Source organism: Paraphaeosphaeria sporulosa, assembly GCF_001642045.1.
Source record: "Paraphaeosphaeria sporulosa strain AP3s5-JAC2a unplaced genomic scaffold CC84scaffold_11, whole genome shotgun sequence".
Lineage (NCBI taxonomy): Eukaryota > Fungi > Ascomycota > Dothideomycetes > Pleosporales > Didymosphaeriaceae > Paraphaeosphaeria > Paraphaeosphaeria sporulosa.
This window is the reverse complement of record NW_017253370.1, coordinates 1,046,976-1,074,399: the sequence shown is the minus strand read 5'-3', so window position 1 is coordinate 1,074,399 and position 27,424 is coordinate 1,046,976. Positions and strand designations below refer to the sequence as shown.

General features: G+C 54.9%; 10 protein-coding genes across 10 annotated transcripts; 5 read left to right on the top strand and 5 right to left on the bottom strand.

Annotated features, from left to right (window-relative positions):
* Positions 1–313: 313 nt before the first annotated feature.
* On the top strand, positions 314–3,789 carry CC84DRAFT_1209185 (uncharacterized protein; the record flags this gene model as incomplete). The annotated part of the gene is made up of 1 exon (XM_018182205.1): positions 314–3,789. The coding sequence occupies one exon, from the start codon at positions 314–316 to the stop codon at positions 3,740–3,742; it is 3,429 nt and encodes a 1,142-aa protein (XP_018031513.1). The 3' UTR covers positions 3,743–3,789.
* Positions 3,790–6,115: 2,326 nt separating this feature from the next.
* On the bottom strand, positions 6,116–9,330 carry CC84DRAFT_277189 (MFS general substrate transporter). Its single transcript, XM_018185729.1, has 3 exons — positions 9,069–9,330; positions 7,258–7,676; positions 6,116–7,211 (listed from the first exon to the last, which is right to left on the bottom strand). The coding sequence occupies exons 1-3, from the start codon at positions 9,235–9,237 to the stop codon at positions 6,126–6,128; spliced, it is 1,674 nt and encodes a 557-aa protein (XP_018031512.1). The 5' UTR covers positions 9,238–9,330; the 3' UTR covers positions 6,116–6,125.
* A 307-nt stretch (positions 9,331–9,637) lies between these two features.
* Positions 9,638–12,720, top strand: CC84DRAFT_1128547 (HCP-like protein). Its single transcript, XM_018175801.1, has 4 exons — positions 9,638–9,803; positions 9,868–10,002; positions 10,051–12,015; positions 12,065–12,720. Exons 1-4 carry the CDS (start codon positions 9,764–9,766, stop codon positions 12,466–12,468), a joined length of 2,544 nt encoding a protein of 847 aa, XP_018031511.1. The 5' UTR covers positions 9,638–9,763; the 3' UTR covers positions 12,469–12,720.
* A 509-nt stretch (positions 12,721–13,229) lies between these two features.
* On the top strand, positions 13,230–15,140 carry CC84DRAFT_277152 (pectin lyase-like protein). The gene has a single exon (XM_018185728.1). The coding sequence runs from the start codon at positions 13,348–13,350 to the stop codon at positions 14,902–14,904; it is 1,557 nt and encodes a 518-aa protein (XP_018031510.1). The 5' UTR covers positions 13,230–13,347; the 3' UTR covers positions 14,905–15,140.
* Positions 15,141–15,376: 236 nt separating this feature from the next.
* CC84DRAFT_1190299 (uncharacterized protein) lies at positions 15,377–16,966 on the bottom strand (the record flags this gene model as incomplete). The annotated part of the gene is made up of 1 exon (XM_018181109.1): positions 15,377–16,966. The coding sequence occupies one exon, from the start codon at positions 16,964–16,966 to the stop codon at positions 15,377–15,379; it is 1,590 nt and encodes a 529-aa protein (XP_018031509.1).
* A 962-nt stretch (positions 16,967–17,928) lies between these two features.
* CC84DRAFT_1209180 (alpha/beta-hydrolase) lies at positions 17,929–19,241 on the top strand (the record flags this gene model as incomplete). Its single annotated transcript, XM_018182204.1, has 1 exon — positions 17,929–19,241. Exon 1 carries the CDS (start codon positions 18,090–18,092, stop codon positions 19,239–19,241), a length of 1,152 nt encoding a protein of 383 aa, XP_018031508.1. The 5' UTR covers positions 17,929–18,089.
* Positions 19,242–20,415: 1,174 nt separating this feature from the next.
* Positions 20,416–22,541, bottom strand: CC84DRAFT_1154660 (glutamyl-tRNA amidotransferase-like protein subunit A). The gene is made up of 3 exons (XM_018176903.1): positions 22,301–22,541; positions 21,661–22,253; positions 20,416–21,611 (listed from the first exon to the last, which is right to left on the bottom strand). The coding sequence occupies exons 1-3, from the start codon at positions 22,429–22,431 to the stop codon at positions 20,554–20,556; spliced, it is 1,782 nt and encodes a 593-aa protein (XP_018031507.1). The 5' UTR covers positions 22,432–22,541; the 3' UTR covers positions 20,416–20,553.
* A 110-nt stretch (positions 22,542–22,651) lies between these two features.
* CC84DRAFT_1168282 (endoplasmic reticulum protein-like protein) lies at positions 22,652–23,991 on the bottom strand. Its single transcript, XM_018179361.1, has 4 exons — positions 23,763–23,991; positions 23,491–23,625; positions 23,338–23,441; positions 22,652–23,285 (listed from the first exon to the last, which is right to left on the bottom strand). Exons 1-4 carry the CDS (start codon positions 23,781–23,783, stop codon positions 22,913–22,915), a joined length of 633 nt encoding a protein of 210 aa, XP_018031506.1. The 5' UTR covers positions 23,784–23,991; the 3' UTR covers positions 22,652–22,912.
* Positions 23,992–24,260: 269 nt separating this feature from the next.
* On the top strand, positions 24,261–26,508 carry CC84DRAFT_1100878 (tRNA-dihydrouridine synthase-like protein 3; the record flags this gene model as incomplete). The annotated part of the gene is made up of 3 exons (XM_018174886.1): positions 24,261–24,388; positions 24,436–26,376; positions 26,427–26,508. 3 exons carry the CDS (start codon positions 24,261–24,263, stop codon positions 26,506–26,508), a joined length of 2,151 nt encoding a protein of 716 aa, XP_018031505.1.
* Positions 26,509–26,680: 172 nt separating this feature from the next.
* Positions 26,681–27,350, bottom strand: CC84DRAFT_277073 (uncharacterized protein). Its single transcript, XM_018185727.1, has one exon. The coding sequence runs from the start codon at positions 27,317–27,319 to the stop codon at positions 26,852–26,854; it is 468 nt and encodes a 155-aa protein (XP_018031504.1). The 5' UTR covers positions 27,320–27,350; the 3' UTR covers positions 26,681–26,851.
* Positions 27,351–27,424: the final 74 nt, after the last annotated feature.

Sequence of the window (27,424 nt, the reverse complement as noted above, 5' to 3'; positions counted from 1 at the left end):
ATACGAATCAACATTCCAGTGTCAAACGTCACCCTTTCCGGAATGCAATCAAAGGTCTCAATGCCACGCTTGTACTTGGCCAACCAAAGGCAAATCCAACCTGATGTATCCCGGTCTAGTGGTTCTACCCATCTGAATTTGCCTATGCCCGCAGGTGGTGTTGTGATGGCGAAACATTCCTCCCTTGACGTACTACCCTTGCTTGGCATACTTATATACGCACCCACTGGGTATGAATGTCTCTCTTTGTTCGTCTTACGAACTGTCATTCATTTAACATCTTCTAAGATTCTTCACTCTTTAGTGGGCGGCCATGACCATGGCGCTCTCTCGCTCAACATCCACAATCCACATAGTGACTTCCATTCTTTTGTTACTAAATATCGCCTACGCGAGCGTGCTTCCGCCTAAGCAGCCATACCTGCCCGGCACTATTGCCACACGCGGTGAAGAAGCCACGATCATACACGATGTGGACGAAGTGCCAGCCGCCTCAAGCGATAAGAAGGACGGGAAAAACTTCTTCAAAGAGCTGGGTCATTTCCTAAGCGAGTTCGATCCCGTCGATATCTTCCGGACTATCGTAGGCGGACTTTTGGGTTTCGACGATGCTGAAGCGGCTGCGAGTCCTTCGCCCTCAACCACGGTCATTGTCACACCAACACCCATAAAAATAGGGAGCGTAAAGGGTCCGCTCCCAGCCGTGCTACCTACGGCCAAAACGACAATTACGAAGAAAGTCACTACGACACAAGTGAGGAAGTCCAGCACCAAAGCTAGTTCGTCGAAAAAGTCATCAGTGTTGACATCTGCTGAAGCTGTCTTCTCGATCTTGCCGATATTTCCCACAGAGGAGCCTCTAGAGCTGACAGGTCTGGCTCCTACCACGTTTCCTACTCCACATCACATCGTCTTCACACCTGAAAACGCGGCATCTTTTGGTACAGCAGTTTCGGCCGATGCAGAAGTCTCCGTAAACGTTTTGCCAGTGGAAACAGAGGCTCTGGTCGCTCTTCCAGGGCTGGTCAACGCGACTACTGCTCAAAATGCTACTGGTTCTGGAATCACCGTAACGCTCGAACCCAAGGAGACGTTCTCTATCCTTCCATTCATCGAGCCCGGGAAGAATATGTCGGAAAATGTCACCTTACCCGACTTTCCATCACCCACAGAAGAGATCGCGATCACAGGACCATTTGGGCTACCCACCGCACCAGTCGAAATCATCTCCGACAGTATCTTGCCAGCAACTGCAGAGGACATTCCTCCCTTGGAAACGTTTGAGGTTGTTACTACCCCGGTCACCGATGTTCCTGGAGCAATATTTTTACCTGTTCCCACTGAGGAGACCTTCTCCATGCTCCCTTTCCTTGAACCAGGCGAGCATCTCTCCGATAATGTATCGGAGGCGACCCCGACCGCAGAGATCCCAGAGATACCTATCCCTGTCTTCACTGGTTCTGGAGAATCTTTGAATCCTTTTGCAGGTGAGGATGTCCCCATTTCCGCGCCAGAGGATCTTGGGCCGCTGCAGGCCAGCCGTCCCGAATTTGACGACCGCACTCCCGTTCCGCTCCTTGAGTTTGTGAACGGCACATACGTGCTTCCAACGACTAAAATACCTGATGTCGTTACGCCTGTCCTATCGTGGCCGCCTCCCGGTTTCAATGCGACTTCGAGGCCTGCCGTATCTACAAGGAGGGGTCCACCAAGAAAGACATCGTCTAGGAGACAAGCTCGTCCGACGAGGCCTCCTGTCCCCTCTCTCCTAATACCTCGCCCCACCAAGTCCATCCTCCTCCCACCACCACTTATCCGCCCTACGAACTTCCCCCTCAACCAAACGTTTTTCGCGAACCAAACAAAAGGAGCAGCAAACCCTGCAGCGAAGTCTTCGCGTCCTCTAATCCTGACGAACCCGCTTCGTCCTACGCTAGAGCCACTTCCCGTTCCGCTGCCTCGGCCGGTCCCTCTCCCCCGTCCGTTTCGTCCTTTCCCCCCATTCCCCTTTCCTATCTTCAACAACACAAGAAGTCTCAGACCCATTGGACGACCAACACGGTCACCAGCACGTCCGCTCATTCTGACTAACCCGCTTCGGACTACGCCGGAGACCTTCCCAACACTCAAGCCGGTTTTGAACAGCACTACGTTCGTACGTCCAACGCGGCCGCTCATCTTGACGAACCCACTCCGACCTCCCATCGAGACCTTTGAGCCTCTCGACGCAAGGAAAACTACCACGAAGACGCTCAAGATCAGGAGCACGACCATCAAGACTGTCGTCGTGATACCGACGCCTGCAGCGGTTGAGGTTTCAATCTTTGGCGTGGACGCTCCTTCTGATGAGCCATTCCCCAGTGATGCGGGTTTCGTAGGGCTCCCTTCATTCGAAGAAACAAGCCTCTTGAGCGAGAATCCGCGACCGACGTTTCCCATCATCGACGACATTGGCACGTTCGACCTCACCAGTGAGGCTGCAAGACCGAGCGCTGCTCTGATCGGAGGCGATCTTGTCGAAGGGGATGTTCCTAGCGATCTTGTGGAGCCCACTGCCATTTCCGTTTTCGATGGTCTCGGTGCTACGGTTACACTATCTGTCCCAATAACAGCTTCGACCGACATTGGGCTCTCGTTTCCTAATGCTGCACACAACACCCCCGAAACCTTCGACATTGGGCTGCCAATAGAGGCAACCGAGATCCCAACCCTCGAGGCCGTCCCTGATGCTATTGATATCGGATTTGGAGTAGAAGCAACCAGAAGTACGAAGTTTTCTCTCGATATTCCAGAACCTACCGACCTCAACGATCTGCCTCTCTTCACTCCCACCCCTACCCCCCGCACCTTCGCCACGCTCTCCAGCATCCTACCCAGCATCGTCACGCTCGCGCTTCCCACCAACTTCCCTCTCCCCCAGCCTGGGATCACCACTGCCAACCTGACCTCCACTCCATCAACGCAACGCCTTGCCGAAATCTGCGCCGACAATAAAGTAACAACCGTCACCCTCCCCCTCCTCTCAAAATGGTACGGCCCCAACGCCTACCCCTCCCTGCGCCCCTACCCAGGCTGCAGGCCCCCAAACCCCCGGCAAGCCCTCCAAGCCCCGGGCCTGCTAAACTGCACCGCGCTCGGCGCCGAAGTCCAAGCCTGCCAGAAAGCCGGCAAGCGCGTGCTCCTCGGCGTGCGCGTCGACCCCCCCGCCGCGGTCAACGGCAATCTCAAATGGGGCAGCGCGAATCCCGGCCTACTGGGCATCAAGCTCCCTCTTGCGCTCCCGCCGGGCCCGTTTCTGGGGCGCCCGGGACACCCGCTCGTGCCGGCCGCAGGGAACCTGACGAGCGTGACGCTCGACGGGAAGAGCGTCCCCGCGCCGAACCTGTTCGACGCCGTGCACACGCCTACCGGGCTCGCGGCGACGCTGTTCAGCCTCTTCGGCGAGGGGCATGCCGAGCGGGCGGATCTGCGGCCCCTGGGGCCCGATGCGCCGAGTGCGTTTAGTAGCGATAGCATCAAGTGGGTTGTCAAGCCGCTTGGGGAGGAGGTCGTGGTGGACGGCTTCGATGTGCGGACGCCGGGGCAGTGGAAGGGGACGGCGCAGGCGGCACTTGTGGACCGGTTTGTGGAGAGTCTGAGAGCGGATGTGGAGAAGGCGTGGAAAGAGGGTGGGAGGAAGAAGGGTGGACTGAATGACTTGGGCGTCGATGGGATGGGGGTTGTAGTGAGTGGGTATATTTGAGGAGTGAGCGAGTGGGGAGGATGGTCAAGTGTTTTGGGTCTGAGGGTGAGGTAGCATGTTACGATGTCACGAATATACTGCATTATCTTACTGGGGCTGATCCCATACCATGGCTGTGCTGCATGTGAGATCATGGTAGCTCATCGGGAGATAAGTGAGACCTATCCGCACGCAATGAAGAGAACAAGAAAGCATTGCATGATGGAGTCATTGACTATATACTAGGCAGCCGTAGCTATGATCGCCCAAGCTCAAGAGGCCCGGATACCCGCAGTGCAGGCTGTAGCCGTTTCATTCATTCCATCCAAATCCATGACCGTGTCCATCCATTCATAATGCCGAACGCCAGATCCAGCCTAACTCAAAGTATAGGCAGTACTGCAATGTATCAAAGTTGGATGCGTTTGTCGACGGTGCAACGATGTGTTGTCGAAAGACGGCGGTAACCAGAAGATCTACCAGCCATCAACAACGGTAGCACCGCCCCAGTTGTCGCCACCAGCGGGAACAGAAGCATCGGCCCAGTCGCCAACGGGAGCAGCACCGGAGTCCGCACCAGAGTCGCCCCAGCTACCACCGTTGGTGTCCTCGGCGGGAGGAGCCTTGCAGCGCTTCACGGTGTGACTATGTAGAGTCAGTAACAAAGCTCACATGCGTAGGAAGATGATACTCACCCGAACGACTTGCAGTTGTCGCACTGCACCCGGGACCAGTCCTTGGGCTTCGGACACTCCTTGGACATATGACCGATCTCGTCGCAGTTACGGCACTTCATCACACGCTCGTTGGGGCACTCGGTCTTGCGATGGCCGTACTTGTGACAGTTGAAGCACTGCTGACCGGCGCCTCCACCCTGACGAGCCTGAGGAGGAGCAGTGCAGTCGACCTTGCGATGTCCAGTCATGCCGCAGTTGAAGCAAGCATCGCCGCCACCGTTCGGGCTAACAATGGTCAGTACGACAACAACGAGACAGTCTGGGTATGCTCACCAGTCGCGCTTCTGGTGACCCTCTTGGCCGCAGCTGTAGCAAGCACCACCGCTAGAACCGCCAGCAGGGGGGTTAGGACTATGCGAGGTCAATACAAGATAGTCATCTGGAAGATATAGGTACTTACCAGTTACGCTTGATGTGGCCTACCTCACCACAGCCATTGCAAGTACGGGAGTCACCACCACGCAGATAGGGAGCGCCGTCGTCCTGGTTCCAGGCGCCTTGGTCAAAGGCGTCGTCGTTGCCCTTCTTGTCGGTGGCAGGGTATTTGGTGTCGACAACGTCCTTGGCGCGACCCAGCTCGTCCTCGCAAGCACGATGCTTCTTGGAGTTTTTGTGCGCGGCCCAATCCTTGGAGCCAATGCGGCGGTCACAGATCTCGCAGATGAACACGTCGGGCTCCTTGTCGCGAGCGGGCGGGTACGGATTGGTACCAATGGTGTTGAGGACCGTTGCAAAGGTACGCGCCATTTTGAGCAAGGAGATGAAGTTGACGTCTAGGGGAAGTCAGTCAACGTCAATTGATTGTCAATTGCGCGACAGGAGCAAGTGGACGACAGCCCGATCACAAGAAACACCGTGCTGGAGACCGCACAAAGACTTTTGACGTTGCATCAAGGGCTGTCAGTCGGAGGGCAAGCGCGCACAAGCTATGCTTGCGCGCAAATCCTCAGGCTTGAACAACAAGGGTAGAACTTACAGCAGCTTTTTAGGGCGTCGAGTGATAATGGCCTGCTCAGCTCGCGCAAGGTAGGAGCGGGGGTGTGGTTGTCGAGAAGGTTTGGAAGACAGAGAGAGAGAGAGTCGTTGGTGAGGGGGCAGTGCTATAGGGAGGGCAGGAGCGACCCCAAGACGCTAACCTGGACCACGGATCCAGTAGCAGGCCCGGGAGCGCGGCGTGAAGGCGCGGCGGAGGCGAGGGAAGGGTGGCGGAAGAGGTGAGAAACAGGCCGGGAAGGAACGACGGGGCAGGGGCACGGGTATGGCGCTCATACGGGAGGACGGGAAGCTACCGCCTGCATGCATTTCCCAGCAGAGGAGCCTCGTAGCAAACGCGCAGGGCTCCCGGTGAGCTGTCGTCTCCGAGTATGGGCTTGCGGAGGCCCATAAGGCTCATCGCCGCCGTGCGTTGGCGAACCGGGAGCCCGAGATAGAAGTCCCATGGCTGTGGCGTCACTCGACCCAATAGATTTGCCGTGTCTTGGATGCGGACGGCATGTTGTTTGCTCCCATACGACGCGTATGCCCTCGTCGAACGTGGGTGATGCTTTGTCATTGCGCAATTGTGTCTGCGTGCCCTCGAGACAGCCGCACCCATCTGCACACACAGCTACCACAAATCCTGCACACAGCGTGGGACCAGGAGACTGACGCAGAGCCGGAGCTCATCCTCAAGCTCCTTCTGCCAACGCCTCCTCGCCCTCGACGTTCTCTTCGTCACTCGCTGCCACGCTCTTCGCCGGAGCTTTCCAACCGCTCCCCGCTTGTACGAGCGTCATGAGAACAGCCAAGCCTGTCCCGCAGAGAAATAGCGTCTTAATGCCCTCACGATATGCATTGACTGCAATCTCTCTCCTCGGTCCCTCGAGAGTCGAGACGAGCGCCGGGCTGCCCAGGAGCCTTCGAATCAAGCCGGTCCGATCCTCGATACCCGCCCTCGAGAACCCCTCCACGAGGGACGTCTGCAGCACACGCTCGAAAATCCCGCCACCGATCGCAGATCCGAAGCTGCCAGAAAAGCCGCGGAACGTCGCCAGGAGGGAGAGCACAATGGGATGGACCTCGGGCAAGGTCAGATGGAGCAGATGGACGAGCGTGTAGTTTAGTCCGGCACCGGCAAGAGCTCCGTTGCAGAACACCATCACGACGTACAGAGCCGCGGAGCTTTGCGGCGTAGAGATGAAGGCCAGGACGATAAGAGTGACCGGAAACAGCAAATTGGCCACAAGAGTGTGGATGTAGAAGCTCCCATTGCGGCGGATATGGAAGATGCCAGCAAGCAAGCCTCCAGTCGCAAAACCCGCATTCGTGGGAATGAGGATGGTCCCGGCAACTGCGGGCGCCCAGCCACGGACCGCGATCGCATATACCACGGTGTAGAACAGCACCACCCAGCGGGCCATCATGATGCCTACCGTGGCAAGGCAGATGAGGAGGGTGCCTCGAGACCGGAGTACTATGATGGGAATAACTGGATCTTTGGCCACATATATTTCGTTCAGAACGAAAGCCGGTATTACAAAGGCAGATAGGATAAGTGGAGTTGCCAGGATCCGGGGACCAGAAAGACCAAGTAGGAAAAGGATGATGCCAGCTATCAGCAGCAGTGCTCCTGAATAATCGATTCGAGCAAGCTTTTCATCAAGAGTTCGGTGTTCAAGGTCACTGTTCTTTGCCTTGTATCCTGATGGAATGCCGAAGAGGATGCCGAAGCCTGCCAGAATGCTGATAGGAGCTTGGATGCCAAAGAGGGGTTTCTGTTGGAGTCAGGATCATTTCCTCCTAGATTCGCAAGATACTGACCCATCCGATCCTGGGCTCCGCGGCACCAGCAATGACAGCTCCGAGAGAAAGACCGACAGTCATGCTGGTATTTGCCAGGCCGATGAACAGCCCACGACGCTTGGGGCTGACCACCTGGATGGCAAGAATTGTTGCAACGATAAGGATTCCGGCACCGCCCGCGCCAGTCAATGAACGCCCCACTAGGAACCAGCTGAATGAGTTTGCGAGCGACGTAAGGAGAGATCCCAAGCATATGAGCATTGTGGAGAAGAACATGCATAGTCTGGGACTAAAGACCTGAGAGAGCCGACCCATGAGCGGGGCAAAAGCGGACATAGCGATCAAATAGGACGAGGTGAACCATGTTGCCTCCTCGAAGGCATCCAGATCCGCAGCTATGGCCGATTGGGTTGTTGTCAGGATGGAGATGTTGGCACCTGAGAGAGGTCAGCAGACGAACAGCAGAATGAAGGTGGTGCGGCAAAAGAATAGAAAAACAAAAGGACGAATGCTGTACATTGGGCGCATCGCACGCATGGTAGAAGTCGGGAGACGAGCGGTGATAGACGTGCGCAGAGGCCAAGAGGGACACCAATCATGGAAAGCGCTCGAGCAGTTGTGCCATTGCTGGCCTCAGAGCGTGCTACCACGATGAGCAAGTGCAAGTCCACAAAACAGCAGCTGGACAAAGGGGCGCTTCCGCTTGAGCCTGTCTCGCGCCCGCTCTCCCTCTCTGCCATTGTCATCCGCCTTGTAACCAGGGAAGGAGCGCTTTGGTGGCTGGATCATCCTCATCCCCAGTTTTCAGCGTCTCCACCTGCATCGGCATAACACATGCAAATTGGAAGAGGTTGAAGGTGGTGAGCATATGCCCTGCTGGTGGTTGGGCCCGGCTTCAATCCACGACCCGGCTCCTCGCTCCTCGACCCCGGCCCGGCGCTTTGTTGTTGAGGAAAAAGAGGTTATGCGGCTGGGCGATTCACAGCCTCGGGCGCTTCTGTTCGACGATATGTCCCGGGTACTGCGAGGGAGTAGGGCGGCGCGCTCGCGAACAGGGAGGGGTCCGAAAGTTGGTGATCGCTCGTCGGGTGGGTATCAAGTGGTCTATGCCCCGTGTTTCGTGGCTGAGGGTAATGTGGGCGTGCAGCGGGACTATTCACAGCTTTGGGCGCTTGTGTTCGCAGGGAACACGCCAAGTAGCGGAAGGTGTCGACGCCAACGAGACCTGGCTTGTTGTTGACTTGCGCCCGGTTCGTTTCCTACTCCAGCTCCAGCTCCACCCCGGACCGGAGCTCTGCGATCGAGGAAAGAGCGGGTAGCCAGATAGGGTGGCCACGGCCCCAAGCACTCATGTTTGCACGGAGAAAGTAAATGATAGGGAGGGGGGCTAGAGCCAACGAGCCTATGCCCTGTTCTCGGCTTGCGTCCGCTTCCCAGCTTTGCCCTGGTCCGGTGCTCCAGGATCGAGGGTAAAGAGGGTAGGCAGCTGTACCATTCGCAGCTGTGGACAAGGTGAGGCAACAGGGAGGGTTGAAGCTAAAGCAGCCACGCCATACTGTTCGCGTGCGTCTGCTCCAGCTCTTCGCATCTCCACCGCGACTTTCACCCCAATCGAGGAAAGAGCGTTCAGACAACCACTCCAATGCGGCGCACCGGTACTTATCAAGCTCAGTGGAATCGATGTAAGTGCCCGCGCGTAACATCGAGCCTGTACAAAGACCAAGGGCTCGGAAGAACGAAATGCAGAGAAAAGAAAAGAACGCGATGCGGCACGGACTTGGTCTAATGGGGAAACAACTTGCTGAGGATGTGAAAGAAATAATAGATACCTTGTAGGAATATCATGAGCCCAATTGATGTACATATCACTGCACCGCGCAATGTGGACAAGATGGGTGCCTTGTCGTCCCCCACGCGGTCTTCGCCTGAGGAACTCGGTGGCGTATTCTCATCGCCTAGGAGCGGTGCGCGCTCTCCTGGGGTTTCGGCGGTCGACATCTGTGTCGGAAAAAGGGATAAAATGGTATGAGGAGATAAACCTGGAGATGGAATCTATGTAAAAAGAGATGAAAGTAGAGTAATCACAGCGTCATGTAGGATGCAATGAGGATGACAAATGCGAGCGAGTGTCACGGTTACCAGACCAAAGTAAGGTGTAGGAGCAATTGATTTCTAGGGTGTAATTCTATGTTCGCTTGGCAAGTCGTCTCATGGTAGACACGTCCGAGAATGGTCCGTGGTTGTAGGTATAGGTGCAATATACATCTTGGCCTACCGTACTTGCGTGAGAAGTGCCGTTCTGCGGGATCGTGTGACGTAGGGGCCCCGGCGCGCTGATTGGTGGGCGCTTGGCGTGACATGCGGCTGCGCCTGGAGCTTGGATGAACGTGTATAGCTGGCATCTTTCACAAACACGTCCGCTTCACCGACGCCACGCGGGGACCTGTGCACTTGGTCGCCCCATTGTTCTGAATGTCGCGATGATAGCTTGCGTCTCGACGTCGCCCACCGAGAACCTCGCACGATGAAACCGCGATTACAGCGGCTTGTGCCGCTCTTGTTCGGTACGCCAGCCCCGCGGTAGCGCAATGCATGTGCCTGTGTACACGCGACTGACCTCCCTCGCAGTCTTCCTCTCGCTATTCCTACCAGCGCTCTGTGCGCAGTTCCGGGGCAGCGGCCATGCACATGCCCAGAAGCCTCTGGGCGAACGCAACATCCCCTCGGACAGTTGGGGCCCGGTTTCCACCCCCGGAGATCAAGGTCAGACTTCTGGTTCGGGCTATGAGATGCCCACTCACAAGGAGATAGATGTAGACACTTCCGCATTCGACAAGGCATCGACCCTGCTGCACAAGGTGCAGCCAGCGACGGCGCCATGGTGGAACTTCAAGAAGTCCGGCGTTCTTGGAACCAGCGCATACTACGCGAAGGAGCTCTTCTTCCTCCTCTTCATGAACGGACCGCCACAGCAAGACCTGCTCACCACCAACCCGCAGCCCAAGAAACTCGTTCCCCCGCTCGCCGAAGCCGTCAAGCTGCTAGAAGAGTCGGCAGCCGCGAAGAATCCCGACGCAATCTTCACGCTCGCTGAGATGAACTTCTACGGCAACTACTCGCATCCTCGCAACTACACCGAAGCCTTCCAACGATACCATGAACTCGCCACGCTGAACGGCAACGCCTCAGCACAACACTTGGTGGGCTTCATGTACGCGACCGGCATTGGAGGCGCAGTGAAGCAGGACCAGGCGAAAGCCATGCTCTACCATACCCTTGCGGCCGAAGGCGGCGACATCCGCTCAGAAATGACGGTTGCGTTCCGGCATGCAGGCGGCATTTCGACCCCGCGCAATTGCGAGCAGGCCGTGCACTACTACAAGAGTGCTGCGGACAAGGCGATCAGGTACATGCGATCGGGGCCGCCGGGAGGATTTCCGCTGGTACGAGAATCCTACAAAATCGCGGATGACGAAGGCGGCGTGTACGGAGAGGGCGCGAGTGTGACCAGCTCTGGACCCAACGCTAAACACGCCAGCGTCTACTCCGATGCGCACTCTTCTCTGGATGATGTAGTTGAATACATGGATCTTCAAGCAAGGAAGGGAGATCTACGCGCAAGCTTCAATCTGGCCAAGCTCAACTACGATGGTGCTCGGTCTTCTCGCAGAAACCTCCCCGAGGCCAAGCGACGGTTCTTGGAGATTGCGAGGATGTACTGGAATAAGGATGGGAAGATCAAATCCAGCGCTTCCGAGGACGTCGAGAAGCTGGCCCCAAAAGCAGCAGGGTACCTAGGGCGCATGTTTCTGCGTGGAGAGGGCATGCCCCAGAGCTTTGCCATCGCCAAGACCTGGTTCAATCGAGGCGTCGAACATGGCGATGCTCTTTCGCAGTACTCACTCGGACTGATGTATCTAGATGGCCTTGGCGTTCCTAAGAACTCCGTGAAAGCCGCTGATCTGTTCAAAGCGGCTGCCGACCAGGGCCTGTCAGTTGCGCAAGTGCGTATCGGTGCACTTTTCCTGGACCAGGGAGATGTTTCCGTGGCCATCAAGTACTTCGAGCTTGCCTCGCGCAATGGGCACCTCGAAGCGTACTACTACCTAGCCGAACTGACAAACGCTGGAGTTGGTCGCGACAAATCATGCCTTGTTGCATCGGCTCACTACAAGATTGTAGCAGAGAAGGCGGAAGCCATCTCAACCTCTTTCCCTGAAGCCAACGAGGCATACCACAATGGTGACCTTGAGACAGCGCTCGTTGGTTACATGATGGCAGCAGAGCAGGGCTTCGAGACTGGCCAGGCGAACGTGGCTTACCTGCTCGACCAGGCTAAACCCCGCTTCACTCTGAACTCGTTGATTCCGTTCATGAAAGCGAAGGCCACCTTGGCTAGCGATGCATACCTTGCTCTCCTGTACTGGACACGTTCTGCTGAGCAGAGGAACATCGATTCGATGGTTAAGCTCGGAGACTATTACCTCCAAGGTCTAGGGACCAAGCCCGACGATGAGAAAGCGGCAGCGTGCTACACGGCAGCTGCGGAGAGCATGATGAGCGCACAGGCTCTATGGAACCTGGGTTGGATGCACGAAAATGGCATCGGCATAGAGCAAGACTTCCATCTCGCGAAAAGACATTATGACCTGGCACTGGAAACAAACCCTCGCGAAGCATACCTTCCGGTCACGCTCGCTTTGTACAAGCTCCGGTTCCGGAGTTGGTGGAACAAGGTCACAAATGGCAACATCAAGTCTATTGAAGAGGAGCCCGGTAAGAGTGTTCATGTTATCATCAGGTTTCATACTAATATCATCTGCAGTCGTCAGGAAAGAGTGGTCCATTTCCGAATGGGTTTCCGCTTTTTTAGAGGCCGAGATGGCTGCATGGGATATGGAAGGAGAGCCCGACGACTACGATGCAGCCATGCCTGGTGGTGACGCCGACTACCACTACGACGATATTGACTCCGAAATCCTCGACTCCCTAGTCATTTTGGGCCTCACAGCCGCTTTGGCATTCCTCATCTACTATCGGGGTCGGCGCCAGCGTGTCGCTGAGGAAGAACGGAGACAGGAAGAGCAGCGCCAGATGTTGGCAAACCAAGCGGCTGCGATGCAACAACAACCAGCCCAACCGCAGCAGCCCCAAGAGGACCGTGGCATGTTCCCGCATCCCCATGACCCTGCATTCATGGACTGGGCTGCAGGAGCAGTAGGGCATTGATAGCATTGCGAGTAGTTGACGTTAGGCACGCAGATCGCTGCATGCTATGCATTAGACGGCGTTTTCGGGAAAGAGTGATGGGAGATGATGCGATGAACATTGGGCTGGCTGGGATGAGTGTAAATTACCGTCTCTTGTAAATGATACCTCTTGCCACTTCAGCGGATGACCCGATTCCTGGGACGGAACCTCCCATGCGCGCATGAATGTGCGAGTGCTAGCGTTGTCATGTTTGGTAAGACTGGATGTACGGAAGAAGTTAGCATACCCGTGTTTCACCATGCGCTTTCAATGGCGCGATGGGGTTGTTTCAAACATCGCTTTCCGCTTCCGTCGCTTCCCGCACGTCGACCGTACACTCGGTCGAACGACTGGAAAACAGAGAGGCAACCTGCGGCAAAACTGCTGTTTGCATTGACTGACTACATAATCAGATGCCCCAACTTTGTTCCGCGTACCCAACGCAAGTTTATTCAAGCAAAACCAGCAGCCCACCCCCATCCGCGCCCGCTCGCGGAGAAACTCAAGCGCTTCCGCATCGCGAGGCGCGTCGCCAAGCAAACACCACGACGATCAAGCACATGCCCAGAGTTCGGGAGCCCCGTGCAATCTCGACATCGCCAGGTACCGTGCCACTCGTAAGATATATAACAAGATGACGACGCCTGAGCATGCGGACCTCCCATCGACTTTCGCTCTTTCATTCATTTGCTCGTCTTTCGTTCTCGGCTGTGTCCGGATTTCCCTCGTTTGTGCATTTGCAACACCCACTTGAATTGCGTCGGCTGGCCTGAGTGATCTCGAGACTTCTCTTCTGTAGTTGATCCATTCTTGCCTTGCCACCTGAGACGATTCAATTTTGAGAAGAGGAGAATAACTATGCGTTACTCACTCGCTGCCGCTCTCCTCGCGGCCTCCCAAACAGCCGCCCAGTCTGTCGTCGGCACTGCCTACGGCTTCGCCAACGGCGTGACAGGCGGTGGCGACGCGGAGGCTGTCACGGTCTCCAGCGTGGACGAACTCGCCAAGCTCCTTGCTGACGACACTGCCCGCACCATCGTCATCAACGGCGAGCTCGACTTCACCGGCACGTCTGCTACAGGCGCAGGCTGCGACCGCAAGTCCTGCTCCGCAAGCAACGGTGGCCAGCTGTACCTTGGCGACCTGTCATGTGGTGGTTCTGACAATGTCGCTGTCAGCTCCATCACGTACGACGCCGCTGGTCCCGAGCCCCTGAAGGTCGGGTCCAACAAGTCCATCCTGGGCAACGGGAAGGGTGTGCTTATTGGTAAGGGCCTCGAGCTCGCGGATGGCGCGTCCAACGTCATCATCCAGGGTTTGGAGTTCAAGAACATCAACCCTGGTGTTGTCTGGGGTGGCGACGCGCTCGGGTTCAAAGGGAACAACGACGGCGTCTGGGTCGACCACAACAAGTTCAGCCTCGTGGGCCGCATGTTCATCGTCAGCCACTACGCGCCCACGCGGCTGACGATTTCCAACAACGAGTTCGACGGCACAACGACCACGTCTGCGTCCTGCAACGGGAACCACTACTGGACGATGATGTTCTACGGCGACGGCGACCAGGTCACCCTCGACAAGAACTACTACCACAACGTCGCCGGCAGGGCCCCCAAGCTCGGTGAGGACGGCACAACGGGCACGTTCCACGCCGTCAACAACTTCTTCTCCAACATGAAGGGCCATGCCTTCGACGCTTACCAGGGCGCCTCCGCGCTGATCGAGGGCAACGTCTTCGAAGCCGTCAGCCAGCCCAACACTGACAAGGCCGCGGGCTCATCCACCTTGTACACCGTGCCCGACGCGTCTGCCGCGAGCGCGTGCTCCAGCGCTCTTGGCCGCGCGTGCGAGGTCAACAGCGTGGATGCGTCGTCTGGCAAGCTTGCTGCACTCAAGGCAAACAGTGTGCTCAGCACCTTCAGCAAGATCAAGGACGTCCTCGTCGAGCCGCTGGCCGCGAGCGAAGTCGCTGCTCACGTCAAGGCTAATGCGGGACCTGCCGGTCTGGCGTCGGCTGGAACTACGCCATCCAAAGTCGTGGGCGATGAAGCTACGGCCAGTTCTACTGCCCCCACTGCTCCTGTCTCGAGCTCTGTCGAGGACGTTCCTGCTGCTACGTCAAAAGCTGCTGCTACGTCAAAAGCTGCTGCTCCCGTTGCGTCGGAGAAGCCTGCTGCATCCAGCCCAGTTGCTGCCCAGCCCACACCCACTCCCTCCACCGGCTCAGGCTCAGGTTCAGGGTCGTCTTCTGGCACCGTCGCCGCCTACGGCCAATGCGGCGGTAAAGGATTCACCGGCGCAACGAAGTGCGTTAGCGGATACACATGCATCAAGCAGAACGACTGGTACTCGCAATGCATTGCCGCGAGTGCGAAGTTCAGGCGGAACTTTGGGCCTTTTGCGAAGAAGCGCTGAGAGACGCGGAACGATGTATTGAGAGAGGGGCAGGATTGTATTCGACTGTAGATATCTTTTGTAAGAGACTTTGATATGTATATACACTACCTACACGGGGCTGTTACGGCCACCGGAGGCAATTTGTTGTGTTGCCGTACGCTATGGCTGTGGATATATGCAGTGACTTCCGACTCGTGAGATGTCATGTCGATGCTTTGAAGCCTGCGTTCAGGTACTTCAACTTCAGAAGTGTGGTATAAATGTTTACCGCCGCGTCCTTTGCTAGCAGTGCTGGCCGTATTGATAATTTCGTTATCCATGGAGTCGGCATTCAATCGAATTGACGACTGAAAACGTAGAATATCAGGGGAGAACCTGGCATTCAACTGTTTGACGCAATGGGCGACAGCTTCATTTTCATCCGCTTGCGCAGTGATCCCTTCCACAAGTCTGTGGAACGATCCGAGCCTCAGGCCCAGATCGACGCCAATCACAGGCCAAAGCGTTCTGCGAACCTGCCTTTGGGCGGTCCGCCCACAAAGATGTCTGCCGCGATGTTCATATCCTCGGCGGTGAGATGCAGTTTTTCGTGCCGATGGACATTTACTCTGCACAGTAGCCAATCAGCCAGGAAATCCGATCCTTTGCCGTCCTGATCATGCCCGAAAGGGCCTGGGATGTCCATAGTCACCCCCCACACGACCACCAGCGCGTGGGCAAACAAGCGAATATGTTTGTTTAGGCGTAACGTCGAGGCATATTCTGCGCACATCAGAATATTCTTCGCAAGCTGAACCATCTCGTCGAGCCGTGGCCCTACCAGGATTTCAGATGCTTCTGTGATTTTGGCGTGGGCACAGCTTGACACGGATAGCCGATAGAGGCGCAATTCTAATCTGAGAAGAGACAAGCGACTTTGCCAGTAATATGTGAGTGCTTCGAAATCCTTGTAAGAGGCGAAATGCAGGCTCAGACCGAGTGGCGAAGCAGTGTCAGTCTCATCTGAGGGACAAGTTTTGGCGTCTTGTAGTAGTCTCTCCTCGGCTTGGGAATCTTGCAGTTCGAGAAGGGGCCTTAACAGCCGAAGAGCATCTGAATGCAGGGTATTTTCCACAAATGGTTCGAGTCGTATTGAGCGAACAAGTCCCACAAGCCGAGGAAGGCCAATGAACATCTCATTGCCCAAGGCCTTGAGCTGCGTGCGATCGCCCTTGCTGCATCTCATCTTGCTGTTGGCAAAGTACGCTCGATCGACTTTTTCGAAAGGAGAAGCCGTTCCCTGAATGCATGCCATAATAGCAGACTCGCCGGCGTGAAAATCAAGGATGTCCCTCGCAATGGGGGTTACCTGATATGTCGAAGACCTTGCTGCTAAGATTGTGGCCAGCCCTTCGACATGTAGACGTGTGGGAATATAATTTTTCTGTATTTCGCCATCGAAGCGCGCCAGCAATGCCGTCGACGCGAGCATAGAGTCATCTGGCTCTCCATAGGACTGCACAATGCTCGTTTTCACAGCACTGAGGGCGAGTGCTAGGGCTTGGTAACAGTCGCCGGGTGTGATCCGGGGTGTGCCTCTTTTGTAGGCACAAGCAGCGACAAGAGCTTTGATAGACAAGTCTAGGGCATGTGAATGTCCAGCATAAGCCGGGAGATGTCGGAACCATTCTCGCTCGACCCCCTCGTATCGAAGAGTATCGATGGCGCGAATGGTGAAGGCTGTCTCAGGTGACTGGGGTGTGTGGACTAGTAGTTGACCACCATACCAGCGTGCGGGATGTGACTGGTCCAGTCGAGAATCATTTGTACACCACCGCTTGCTCAACGGAACTATGGAGTTGCTGGATGGAATTCTTTCTTCCTGTACGTCATCTGGCTCCGATGCCTCAGGGGAAAGCTCAATGAAAATAGGTGAGATAACGTTCCTAGGTTCGGTCTCAGTGTGTAGCCAAATTGTAGCTGCACTCGGACGATTTTTGGGGCTCGGTCGACCCAAGATAGTTTGTCGTATTACACAAGGAACTCCTAGTCTCCTACAACGGTAGCAAGGCGTCTGAATGGTCCGGAACTCTCCTGGCATTGGGATGTCAACATCGTTCGGTAACTCGCATCGAATGCGTCTATCACGACACCCGACGCAGATTAAGCGAGAGTATTTTTCTCGCTTGGCCCCGGCTGGTTTTGTGCCTGACATCGTGTCTAGAGAAATGGTGGAGACTAAAGAAAGATCGCGGTCAGTGTCCTTGGCGGAGAGGCGGACATGATGTGCAGGGAACCAGCTTGTCTAATTAGCCGTCCTAGCGATAAGTTCGACACAACTCTAGGAGAATGTCAATACCATCGTTGCAAAATGGTTCTACGCATCGCGTTCACGGTGTTGCGACATAAAGGAGGCTGAGGCGCACCGCGGAAACCCTAACCCAGATAGGCTAAAGTAGCGAGATGATGACTAACGCCATCAGATCGAATCCTCCTTTCCTCTCAGCCTTGATTACCACCCTAACGGGCCTTGCATAGCTCCTGCCTTCCGTCCCGTGCCTGAGTCGTCGGGTGCTTTCATCGGCCCCTACTTCGGATACCATCACCACTCACCTTGGCCTGGACTTGCCGTGGCCTGCGCGTTTAACTTTGATGTGTCCACTTCAGTCCCATCGGCATGGGCGCAGGAGAAAGATTGCTACCCATCGTTCAAGCACTTCTGAATGCACACGCTTTTATGTTGAAACGTCGATGCTGACCACTCTGGAAGACTACTTATGATGGCCTAAAACTCCTCGGCAGCAATTGTTGCGGGATACGATACTCTCGCACGGAAATCCTTTCTTGTAGCAGTTGCTGTTCTGATCGAAAATGATCAATGCAGAAGACGCGTGTCGATTGCTTCCAAATCTTCTTGTACAGCTCTTGTATATGGGCTTCCGGTCATGGTAGTCGCTAGTATCCCGACTAAACTCAATTCAGCGCGGAACTACAGAACCTGGGAGAGCGGAACTGCGAACCGCGCTGCTCCGCCCCAGTGACAACCAAAAAAAAACCTCCACGGCGGATGGTCCATTCCGCGCATGTACAATCGGAAATAACGTATGGGTCACAAACTATGTATATAACCTCTCACTGCAGCCAGATGGTCGCCATGCTTCTCAGTAGATTACCAACTTGACGTTATCCAAACTGATATTCGGCGACACCAGACACTTGCAGAGATGCATTCTATTTTTCCAATCTTTCTTCTCTTGCTCACGAACACGACTGCAGGATACCTGATCTCAAATCCGCCTGGAAAATACAATGTTACGTTGACCATTGGAACCCTAACCGATTACACTCGTAATGACCCTTCTGTCGAAACGCCGACGCCTCGGACGTTGGTGCTGTCGGTCTTTCAACCTGCAAGATGCACATCTACCGTGGCCGTCCCCTATATGCCCAACAAGACTGCTGAGTTCCAGGGACCCTATCTCCAACAGCAGTTCAACTTTACCGCCGACTTTTCGCCCCTCTTCCTCCAAGCCCGCTTGCCAGTTTGTCCGGTCGGGCCCAACAGATGCGCCACCTTAGACGATGTCCCAATTCTACTCTTCTCCGGTGGTTGGAACATCCCTCGTCTCTATTATAGTGCTCTCGCTTCCGCCATCGCTAGCGAGGGTTTTATGGTGATTAGCATCGATCATCCTGGGGACACAAACATCATTACCTATCCCGATGGACACGCAGTGGTCGGCCTCAGCCCTGGTGATCCTACCCCGGATGAATTTGCTCAGTACACCAAGGCTCGCGCTGCCGATGCGTCCTTCATCATCGACCAGCTAAGCAATGCGACCGCCGTAGCCGAATTGCTACCGCAGCGAGGAGCCCAAGAATTTTGCACTGACCGTGTTGGTATGCTGGGACACTCTCTCGGAGGCGCCGCAGCCGTCGAAGCCGCCGGTCAAGACCCTCGCGTCCGTGGCGCGATCGATATAGACGGTGTCTTTTACGGCTCTGTGCCCTCATCGGGAATTTCTAGCCCAGTGATGTACATGATCTCCGAGGAGCTCAACAACATCCCTCACCCTACCGTGTACACATTGTGGCCTCAGCTGAAGGGCCCGAAGCTATTCCTCGAGATAGTAAACACAACACACATGGGGCTCACGGATGCACCTATGCTTTTGCAAGCTGCTGGTCAAGATATTGCAAATTTCGCCGACATTATCGGCGCCATTGCGCCGGCCGAAACATTGCGGATTCTAGTGGCGTACACGTCCGCGTGGATGAAAGGGGCATTTGCAGGCAAGGTGGGAGGACCGTTGCTGGAAGGGAAGGAGTCGGGCAAGTTTCCGGAGGCCAAGACGTTGATGAAGGGGAACTTCTGAATGAGGCAATATATTTGACTAGATGAGCACAATTTGCTTCTCGTATCAAGATCTTTGTAAATTTGATGGGATGAATAGTTCCATGAAATGTGCTGCACCTGCGCTTCGAGTTTATATGTCGGCTCGTGCATGCAGACATCTTGTGAGGTAGATCTTGAAGTCACCCACTTCTGGCAATACAAACTTACTATCGTCCACGTCATCTGTATAGTATTGAATTCACGATGATGAATACAACCAGGGTGCTGCCTACCGTTGCCCAGCGATCAATTTATATACAAAATCTGAATGATATGCAACAACAAAGCTTCAAAGAGGCTGTAGAAGGCATCTACCGAAAGCCTGAGCGGGATTATCCATACAAGTCCCTACTACATGCCACCACATTCTCTAGTTTATAGCGAGAACTCAATCGTTTACTGCCAACACTCGAATAACTAACCGCAAGCGCTTAATCCAGCGGACACCTTCATCGATCAATACGTCCAACCCGGCAAAAAACATCCTTACAGAACACCCTACCAACCTGGCACTGTCAGGTGATGCTGAAAATGTACGTTGTTTTCGCCTGTTTGCAGCTCTCCTTCTTTATGCATGATGACGGATTTACAGGCCGCTATCTAAACCCCTACAGTATAGTAAGTCCGGATACTCCTGGAGGACGCAATAATCGCCAACGGGTGGCGTGTCGAGATATTGTAGGGCTGGGTTCGAGAGGCCAATGCAAATGTCGCGATGCTGCAGGTGGCCCAATTCGCAGGGTTTCTTAACGTGATAGAAGGGCAAGACTATGTAGCTAGCACATGGCCACTTTCACTATTTATTTCTGTCATCTGCGGCTGGGTGAATTTCTCAAAACGTCGTTGTATTCATAATGCGAACTTTGTTGGTACTTGCTTCAAGTGATTGCCTCATGAAGGGCAGTATGACTGTTGCCATCGAACTGCTCCGGTCAAATTCAATAACAGTTTGACGGGTGGTTCAAATAGTATAGCGACCGCCAGAAAGAAAGCGAAGGTCAATGTCCGCTGTAAACGACAGCGCCCGGAATCTTGGAGTTGTGACATCTTGGGCAGAAATTCCAATGCCTGAGGAGCATACTGTATGCGGCCCGAAATAGAAAATCGATGTCAGAGGCGAGATTAGATGGGGAGGAAGAGGTGCTGTGAGTCTTGTCGCTTCTTTTGTTTACTGGCGTTGATTGCGATTGGGCTGCTTTCATATGTGATATTCGATGAAGTGTCGAATGAGAACGGAACCTCCCAACTTCCATGTATTTTCCAACAGCCTGTTCTCACACCCTTCCAAGCCTTTACATTTGCCATTTCAACACATCAATCCACCCCTCAGGCTTCCTCCTCCCACCCTCATACCCCTTATGCAACCAGTCCTCTCCATCGTACCCAAACTCAATCAAGTCCTCCTCACTTCCCCACTCTCCAGCTCCCATCAGGCCGACCGGAATCTTGCCGCTCCCCTTGACAGGATCGACATACCCAACAGGGAATTGTATGGACGGCACACCCGTGAAGTTAGCTAACCACACATACTCCATATTGCGCACCTGCGTATTGCCATCCGACATCCCGTGGCTCAATTCGCCGTCGCCGATGGGCCAGCCGGCATTGGGCGTGGTGGGCGTCACAATGATGAGACCGGGGTGTGTTTGGAAGAGATGCGCGAGGTGCTGCATCAATACCTGCCTGAGCTTCTGTGCTAGGATATAGTCTGTAGCGGGCGTTGCTCGTGACACGCTGAGGAGGATCTTGTTAGGCGGGGTGAGGCCAGCAAGGGACTGCACCTTTGCGGTCGTCTCGGCGAGGATGGTCATGGCGTGTGCCATTTGCCCCTGGTGGAGTAGGGGGATGTCGATGTCGACGGTTTGGTAGCCGTGCTCGGAAACGAGGTATTGGAGGGCAGAGTGGCAGGCCTGCTGGACGGCCGGGTCGGCGCGGTCAAACCAGGATTTACAAATTCCTAGAGTTTTGCTTGGAGAGTTGGAAGGGCTTCCGAATGGCTTGGGTGGAGAGAACTGGCTGGATGACTGCTCTGAAGGGTCAGGCACTGCGAAGGTGCGGTAGGAGATGTCAAGGTCGGCCATGTTACTAGCGACTGGTCCCCTGACTGTGACCGAGTTGTCCGACGATTGGAGAGGTTCGGTGGAGACTCGTCCGTGCGATGGCTTTAAGCCGTATAAGCCGCAGTAACTCGAGGGAATTCGGACGGATCCACCTCCATCGGATCCGATGCAGAAGGGGATGAGGCCTGATGCGACAGCATAGCCGCCGCCTCCTGTTGATCCGCCCGTGTAGTAGCTCGAATTATAAGGGTTCAAAGGTGTGCCCCAGTTCGGGTTGTTGTTTGTAGTGTCTGCGAAACGTCAGCATCCCAGGAAATTTGCTGTCTCAAAATAACATACCCATCCCTAGCTCATGCATACTCAGCTTCCCGACCATTATACCGCCTGCCTCTTCGACCTTGGCCACACACCAACTCGTCTCCACCTCTTTACCCTCAGTGTAGTCCTTGGTTGCGCCAATGTATCTCTTGTATCCCTTGACGTCGAGATCATCCTTGGCGCCGAAAGGCACACCGTCTAGAATCCCCAGCGGCTTCCCGTCCTTCCACCTCTTGGTGGAAGCCTCGGCAGCCTCCCTCACAGCATCCACATTGCTGTCGATGAACGCCGTTGAGTGCGGAGAGCGATCTGGGACATCTCGACGGATCAAAGGCAACAGTATTTCCGCAACATCGGATGGTGTCAGCCGCCCGCTCTTGTAGGCATTGTGGTAGTCTTCCACCGTGTAGAAACGGCCCTGGGAGTTCTGAGGTGGGACACGCAGGTTTGTGTATTGCGGCTCGCTCGCCGGCGCTTTGTCTCCCGGTGGAGGTGGCCTAATCACAGTCGGATCGAATCGCGGAACAACGTCGTCGAGTTCCTCGAGTGATCGCAGGCCAGCGAAGCCTGCATTGCGATAGAGGATGGTCGGTAGGAGGGGGACGTTCTCCACACTGTTGTGGTCAGCTAGCTCGAAGCTCCGAGGCGCGCTTGCACACACAGCGAAGCTAGAAAGGCCAATGGGCGGCCCTTGACCACCGGGTTTTGCGGAGTTGGAGGAGCTTTGTAGGGTACATGATGCGCCGTCGCATCGGGGAGGTTGATGTATGCGGTCCGTGCGTGGCCAGACATGGTGATTGGAGTCGGTCCTCTGAGACGTGGGCAACGACGGGTGACTGCCGACGATATACGTTCATGCGACGCACGAGGTCTGGCGAGCTATCTTGGACAGGTGTGTAAGCTACAAACGTGCTGGGAGGAACTCAGGCCGAGTCAGCAGAGCCTAGGTATCTTGATTGTCACATGTTTCACGCCAGATCAACAGCATTTTGCAATTGCACCAATATCAAAAGTTCTCGACGCTCAATTCCTCTCAAAATATATTTTTCTAATCCAAGCTCCGTGCCATGCCATAAAGATGTTCCAAGAACAGTGATACAATCATAATCGTTTCAACACGGCCTTCTCCTGCCGTTAGCAGTGCATCCCCAATCTCGGTTCTTAGTGACCGTCATCCAAGTAGAGATGGCTGGCGGTGTGCGAGCTTCATTCATCTCGTCAGCAACTCACTTGCATAGTCTGTGGTTGTGTCTGCCAAAGGCGTGGTCATGCTCTACTGACCCTTGCGGGGGGCAGCGCCTGAGCCTGAGACCTGGTCGCCCATGCGGTTGTACTCGTTCTGCATGTTCTCAACCTGCTTCTTTAGGTTCTCCATGTCGCGGTCCTTCTTCGCCAACTCCTCCTTGAGAGCGCCAATCTCGCCGACGTTGCCGGCTTCCTGGAGAGACTTTCCGCTCTTAACGGCAGGGTCGCCCTTCATCTGCTTGACCTGCTCTTCGAGACGGAGCACATCGAGGATCATGACGTAGGTTCGGTTGAGAATGAGCGACAGAAAGAGGGTGAAACCGCAGAGGTACATGTTGCGCTGGGAGTAGAACTTGCGCGCCTGGACCTCCATACGTTCGGATCCGCCCATGGCAACGGGTCTATAACGTGTTAGCCCTACGGTCGCTGCGTCGGTCATGAATGCTATCTTACCCGCCACGGCCGTCGTTCTTGGCGAAGGCAGCGAGCTCAACCTGGACGCGGTAGACACGATTGACGCTGTCGATGAAGAGGATGAGAATGAAGATGAAGGTAATCTAATGACTCGTCAGACGTGCCACAAGCGCGTCGTTCCGATTATCCTACCTTCATGCCATATTGCAACTTCGCGATGATGGGGCTCTCGGAGATGAAGGTAAAAAGCTTTCGGCGCCATGTGAACGGGAGAGGGACGATGAGGGCGAGGAAGATGAGCATCTCCGTCACCAGGAGAAGGAAGACCTGTGCAAAGAGCAAAAGTAAGCATGTGGGCAGCATCGTTGGCCTCGCGAGGCTGATTGTCGATAGAGCGCCGAGCCAGCATAGTGGTCTGCTGGTAATTGGCCTTGAAGATATCAGGGGAAAGAGCGAGAGCTTACGAGACTGTAGTAGAGCGTCATATTGGCGGCGTTCCCGGAAGCTGCAACGGAGGTGTTGTGTGTTTACGAGCGGGGTACGGGTGTTTGTCGAAGGGTGATGAAGGGCTTGGAGGGCTGGGCGACCTGCTATTTATGCAGAAGAGAAGAGGACACGGTGCGTGTGGCTGATGTATGAGGTGACGGGAGTGAATACGGAGTGCGGGCAGGAACGCGACCAGGTTTGAGCTGCGCTGCCTAGCTCGTGAAGAAATACGTCACCTCAACGCAGCTTCCGTGGCGCACAGACGAAACCTCGGACTAGCCCCTTTGGTGCTAGCGGTAAATCGCTCTCTCAAATCTTCAAGCGCTTCCTCCACAGTCGCCCCGAAAGAGCAATTGACCACGAGCTCTGCAGTTCATTGGTCTAGAACGTCGGCAATGACGGACATAAATAATGAGGCAGTGCCTGTGAAACAGGAGGAAGGCGTGGGACAGCAGGTAAACGGTGGTGTACAAGAGATGGACACGAATGGTAAGACGGTGGACGCGTTGAGCCCAAGAAAGAGGGACAGACCTCACATTGAAGAAAACGAATCTACAGGCAATTCTGCAAAGCGCGTCAAAGGCGTTGCGCCCATCAAGACAGAGTGAGTCGACTACCACCTGACGTCTTGCTAGCCACTTACCCCAAAAGATATTTGATGCACCCAGTCGGCAGCAAAGAAGACACAAAGGGCGGTGCGGAGAACGACGATGCTGCTGAAGCTGGTGGCGAACGCTACCAAAACGTCGATGCTCGCGACAATCGTGACGGTGGCAATGGCAAGAAAAACAGAAAGGATAAGAAAGGCAAGCAAAACGGCCAGAACACAAGCCGTACTTTCGGTCATTCTCGCGACAAGCTGCAGCTTTGTGCAACCCGTGCATCGTACCCCGAATTTTCTCCTAGAGAATGTCAGTTCGGCAACAAGTGCAAGTTTGAGCACGACCTTCGCAAGTACCTGGCACAGGGTCGCAGAGAAGATCTTCCCACATTTGGCGGAAAGTGCCCCGTCTACGAAGCTAGAGGCTACTGTAACCTTGGTTGGAAATGTCGATTTCACAAAAGCCATTCAGAAGAGAGAGAGCTAGAAGATGGCCGGAAGGAGCTCGTGCTGCTCGAAGACCCTGAGAAGAAGAAGGGAGACCAGCAACCCCGCGATTTCGATGATGAAGTCGGTGTTGTGAATCTCGTTTCGAAGCAAGACAAGATCGATCTTTCGAGACGACGACGAGGAACACCCAAGGCGGATGCGTACATCGAATGGGCCAATAAGATCGCTGATGAAGAGAGGAAACACTTTGACTCGCAGCACAAGACCCCCGAGCAGCGTAAGATCGACGTTGAGGATAGCGTCGACCCAGACGCGAAGGAGGACAACCGAGCGCAATTCACGGAGCCTCCATTCCGACCTTCCGAAAAGCGACGTCTTTACTACGGTCCTGAGACCCCCATTCTAGCGCCACTCACGACGCAGGGCAACATGCCATTCCGTCGTCTGTGCGTTGAGCTCGGCGCTCAAGTGACCTGGTCTGAGATGGCTATGGGGCTTCCCCTCATCCAAGGTGAAAAGAGCGAGTGGGCGTTGATGAAGGCTCACGAGTCTGAGATCCGTCCCGTTAAGTTTGAGAACAAGAACACTGTCGTCCGAGGCTATGACAACGCCAGTGACATCAAGTTTGGAGCGCAGATTGCCGCCAACAAGCCATGGGTCGCGACGAAGACGGTCGAAGTACTGACTGCACTCTGCCCTCAACTTCGTGCGATCGATCTCAACTGTGGGTGCCCAATCAACTTGGTCTGTGAGAAGGGTATGGGTTCTGCGATGCTTGATAGCCATGCTCGCCTCGAAGCCACGCTGCGCGGTATGAATTACGTGTCTAACGACGTTCCTATCACCGTCAAGATTCGCATGGGCACGAAGGATGGGCAGCCCACTGCAGACAAGCTGATCAAGCGTCTCGTACTCGGTGGCTACGAAGCTGTTGAGTCTGGGAAGGGCACAGCAGGCGTGGCAGCAATTACCCTGCACGGCCGAAGCAAACAGCAGCGGTACACTAAGAACGCTGATTGGAGCTACATTGCCGAGTGCAATTCGCTAATCGCTCGGCTGAAGAAGGAAAAGAACGACAGGACCGATACCGTTGCTGAAGCTGATCCACGCGACCTTGCTAACGAAGGTCACGTTTACTTTGTCGGTAATGGCGATTGCTACTCTCACGTTGACTACTACGATCATATCGACAATGCAAAGGTAGACTCGGTCATGGTGGCTCGAGGCGCGCTGATCAAGCCCTGGATCTTCGAAGAAATCGAAAAGGGCCAATACTTGGACAAGTCGGCTACTGAGCGTCTGAGTTATGTAGAGAAGTTTGCCAAGTATGGTCTGCAGACCTGGGGATCGGACGAGATGGGTATTGGGACGACTCGCCGCTTCCTTCTGGAGTGGCTCAGCTTCTCGCATCGGTATGTGCCTATTGGGCTGTTGGAGCATCTGCCGCCCAACATCCAGGATCGGCCCCCGCGCTTTAAGGGGCGAGACGAGCTAGAGACTCTGATGGCCAGCGAGAACTACAAAGATTGGATCAAGATCAGGTATGTGAACGTGATATGTAACAGGCGATTACTTGACTAATAGTGTTCAGCGAGATGTTCCTTGGGCCAGCGGCAGAGGGCTTCAAGTTCGAACCCAAGCACAAATCCAATGCTTACGAGGCAGAGGGTTGAGCGATTGGATGTCCAACGCCACGGGTGGCTCATTGTTCGAAAGTCTCCCCTTGCACTGCAGCAACTGAAATGAAGGAGCTTAGCGCGTGCATTCTCGCGTTGTGTCAGCCAGAATTGCCTTTTCGCTAGACAAAGAAGGCGGCGCCTCATCATGACATGCCAAATACACCAGACTTCGACGTCCAAGCATTCGTTGAAACAGATCGTCGTTGTCTCATCGCAAGGAGGCAAAGTATTTGCCGCCTCGCTTCTATTCTAAGCAACACCAAAGTCGGAATTCCCATCCATCTTCCAATTGTCCATAATGCATCGATCGTTTCCAAACACTCTCTGATCGCGTAGGTCAGGGGCAAAACGCTTGCACAAAGGCAGGGCACGTGAGTGCAACGCTAAGCCTTTTCTGTGATAACCGCCACCCAGCCGCTCGGTATCGTCCCATCCGGTCTCCAACTTTCCAACTTCGCTCTGCCCATCTTCCCGTTAGCGCCACTACACCTGTCATTTGCAAATAGCGCAAACGCGAGGTTAAGCCAGCTGATAGGGCGGCGTCAAAATGGCGCTCTGCAAGTACGAGATTGTCGCATCGCCCTCGCCGTCTCGAGTCGCTTTCGGAAAAGCTGAGCGCTCGGCACGCGCCGTGGCGACGCTTTAGGGTTCTGAAGCGACGACCTCGCCGTAATAGGCGTTGGACACCAATGTGGAGTGGAAGGGGACTCTGCAGTCCACGTAGGCAAGGCGTGAGTACTAACATGGGAGTGTCACCACGCTTCTCCGTCTTGCACCACGCTCTGTGTAGCAGCAATCCCACCATCGCTTTGGTACTGTTTCCTTGCTTTATGCCCATCAAATCCTCTCGTTTGTTTACAGCTGCGTCTTTATCCCCTTCATTTCGCTCGTGTATTGCCCATGAACCCTC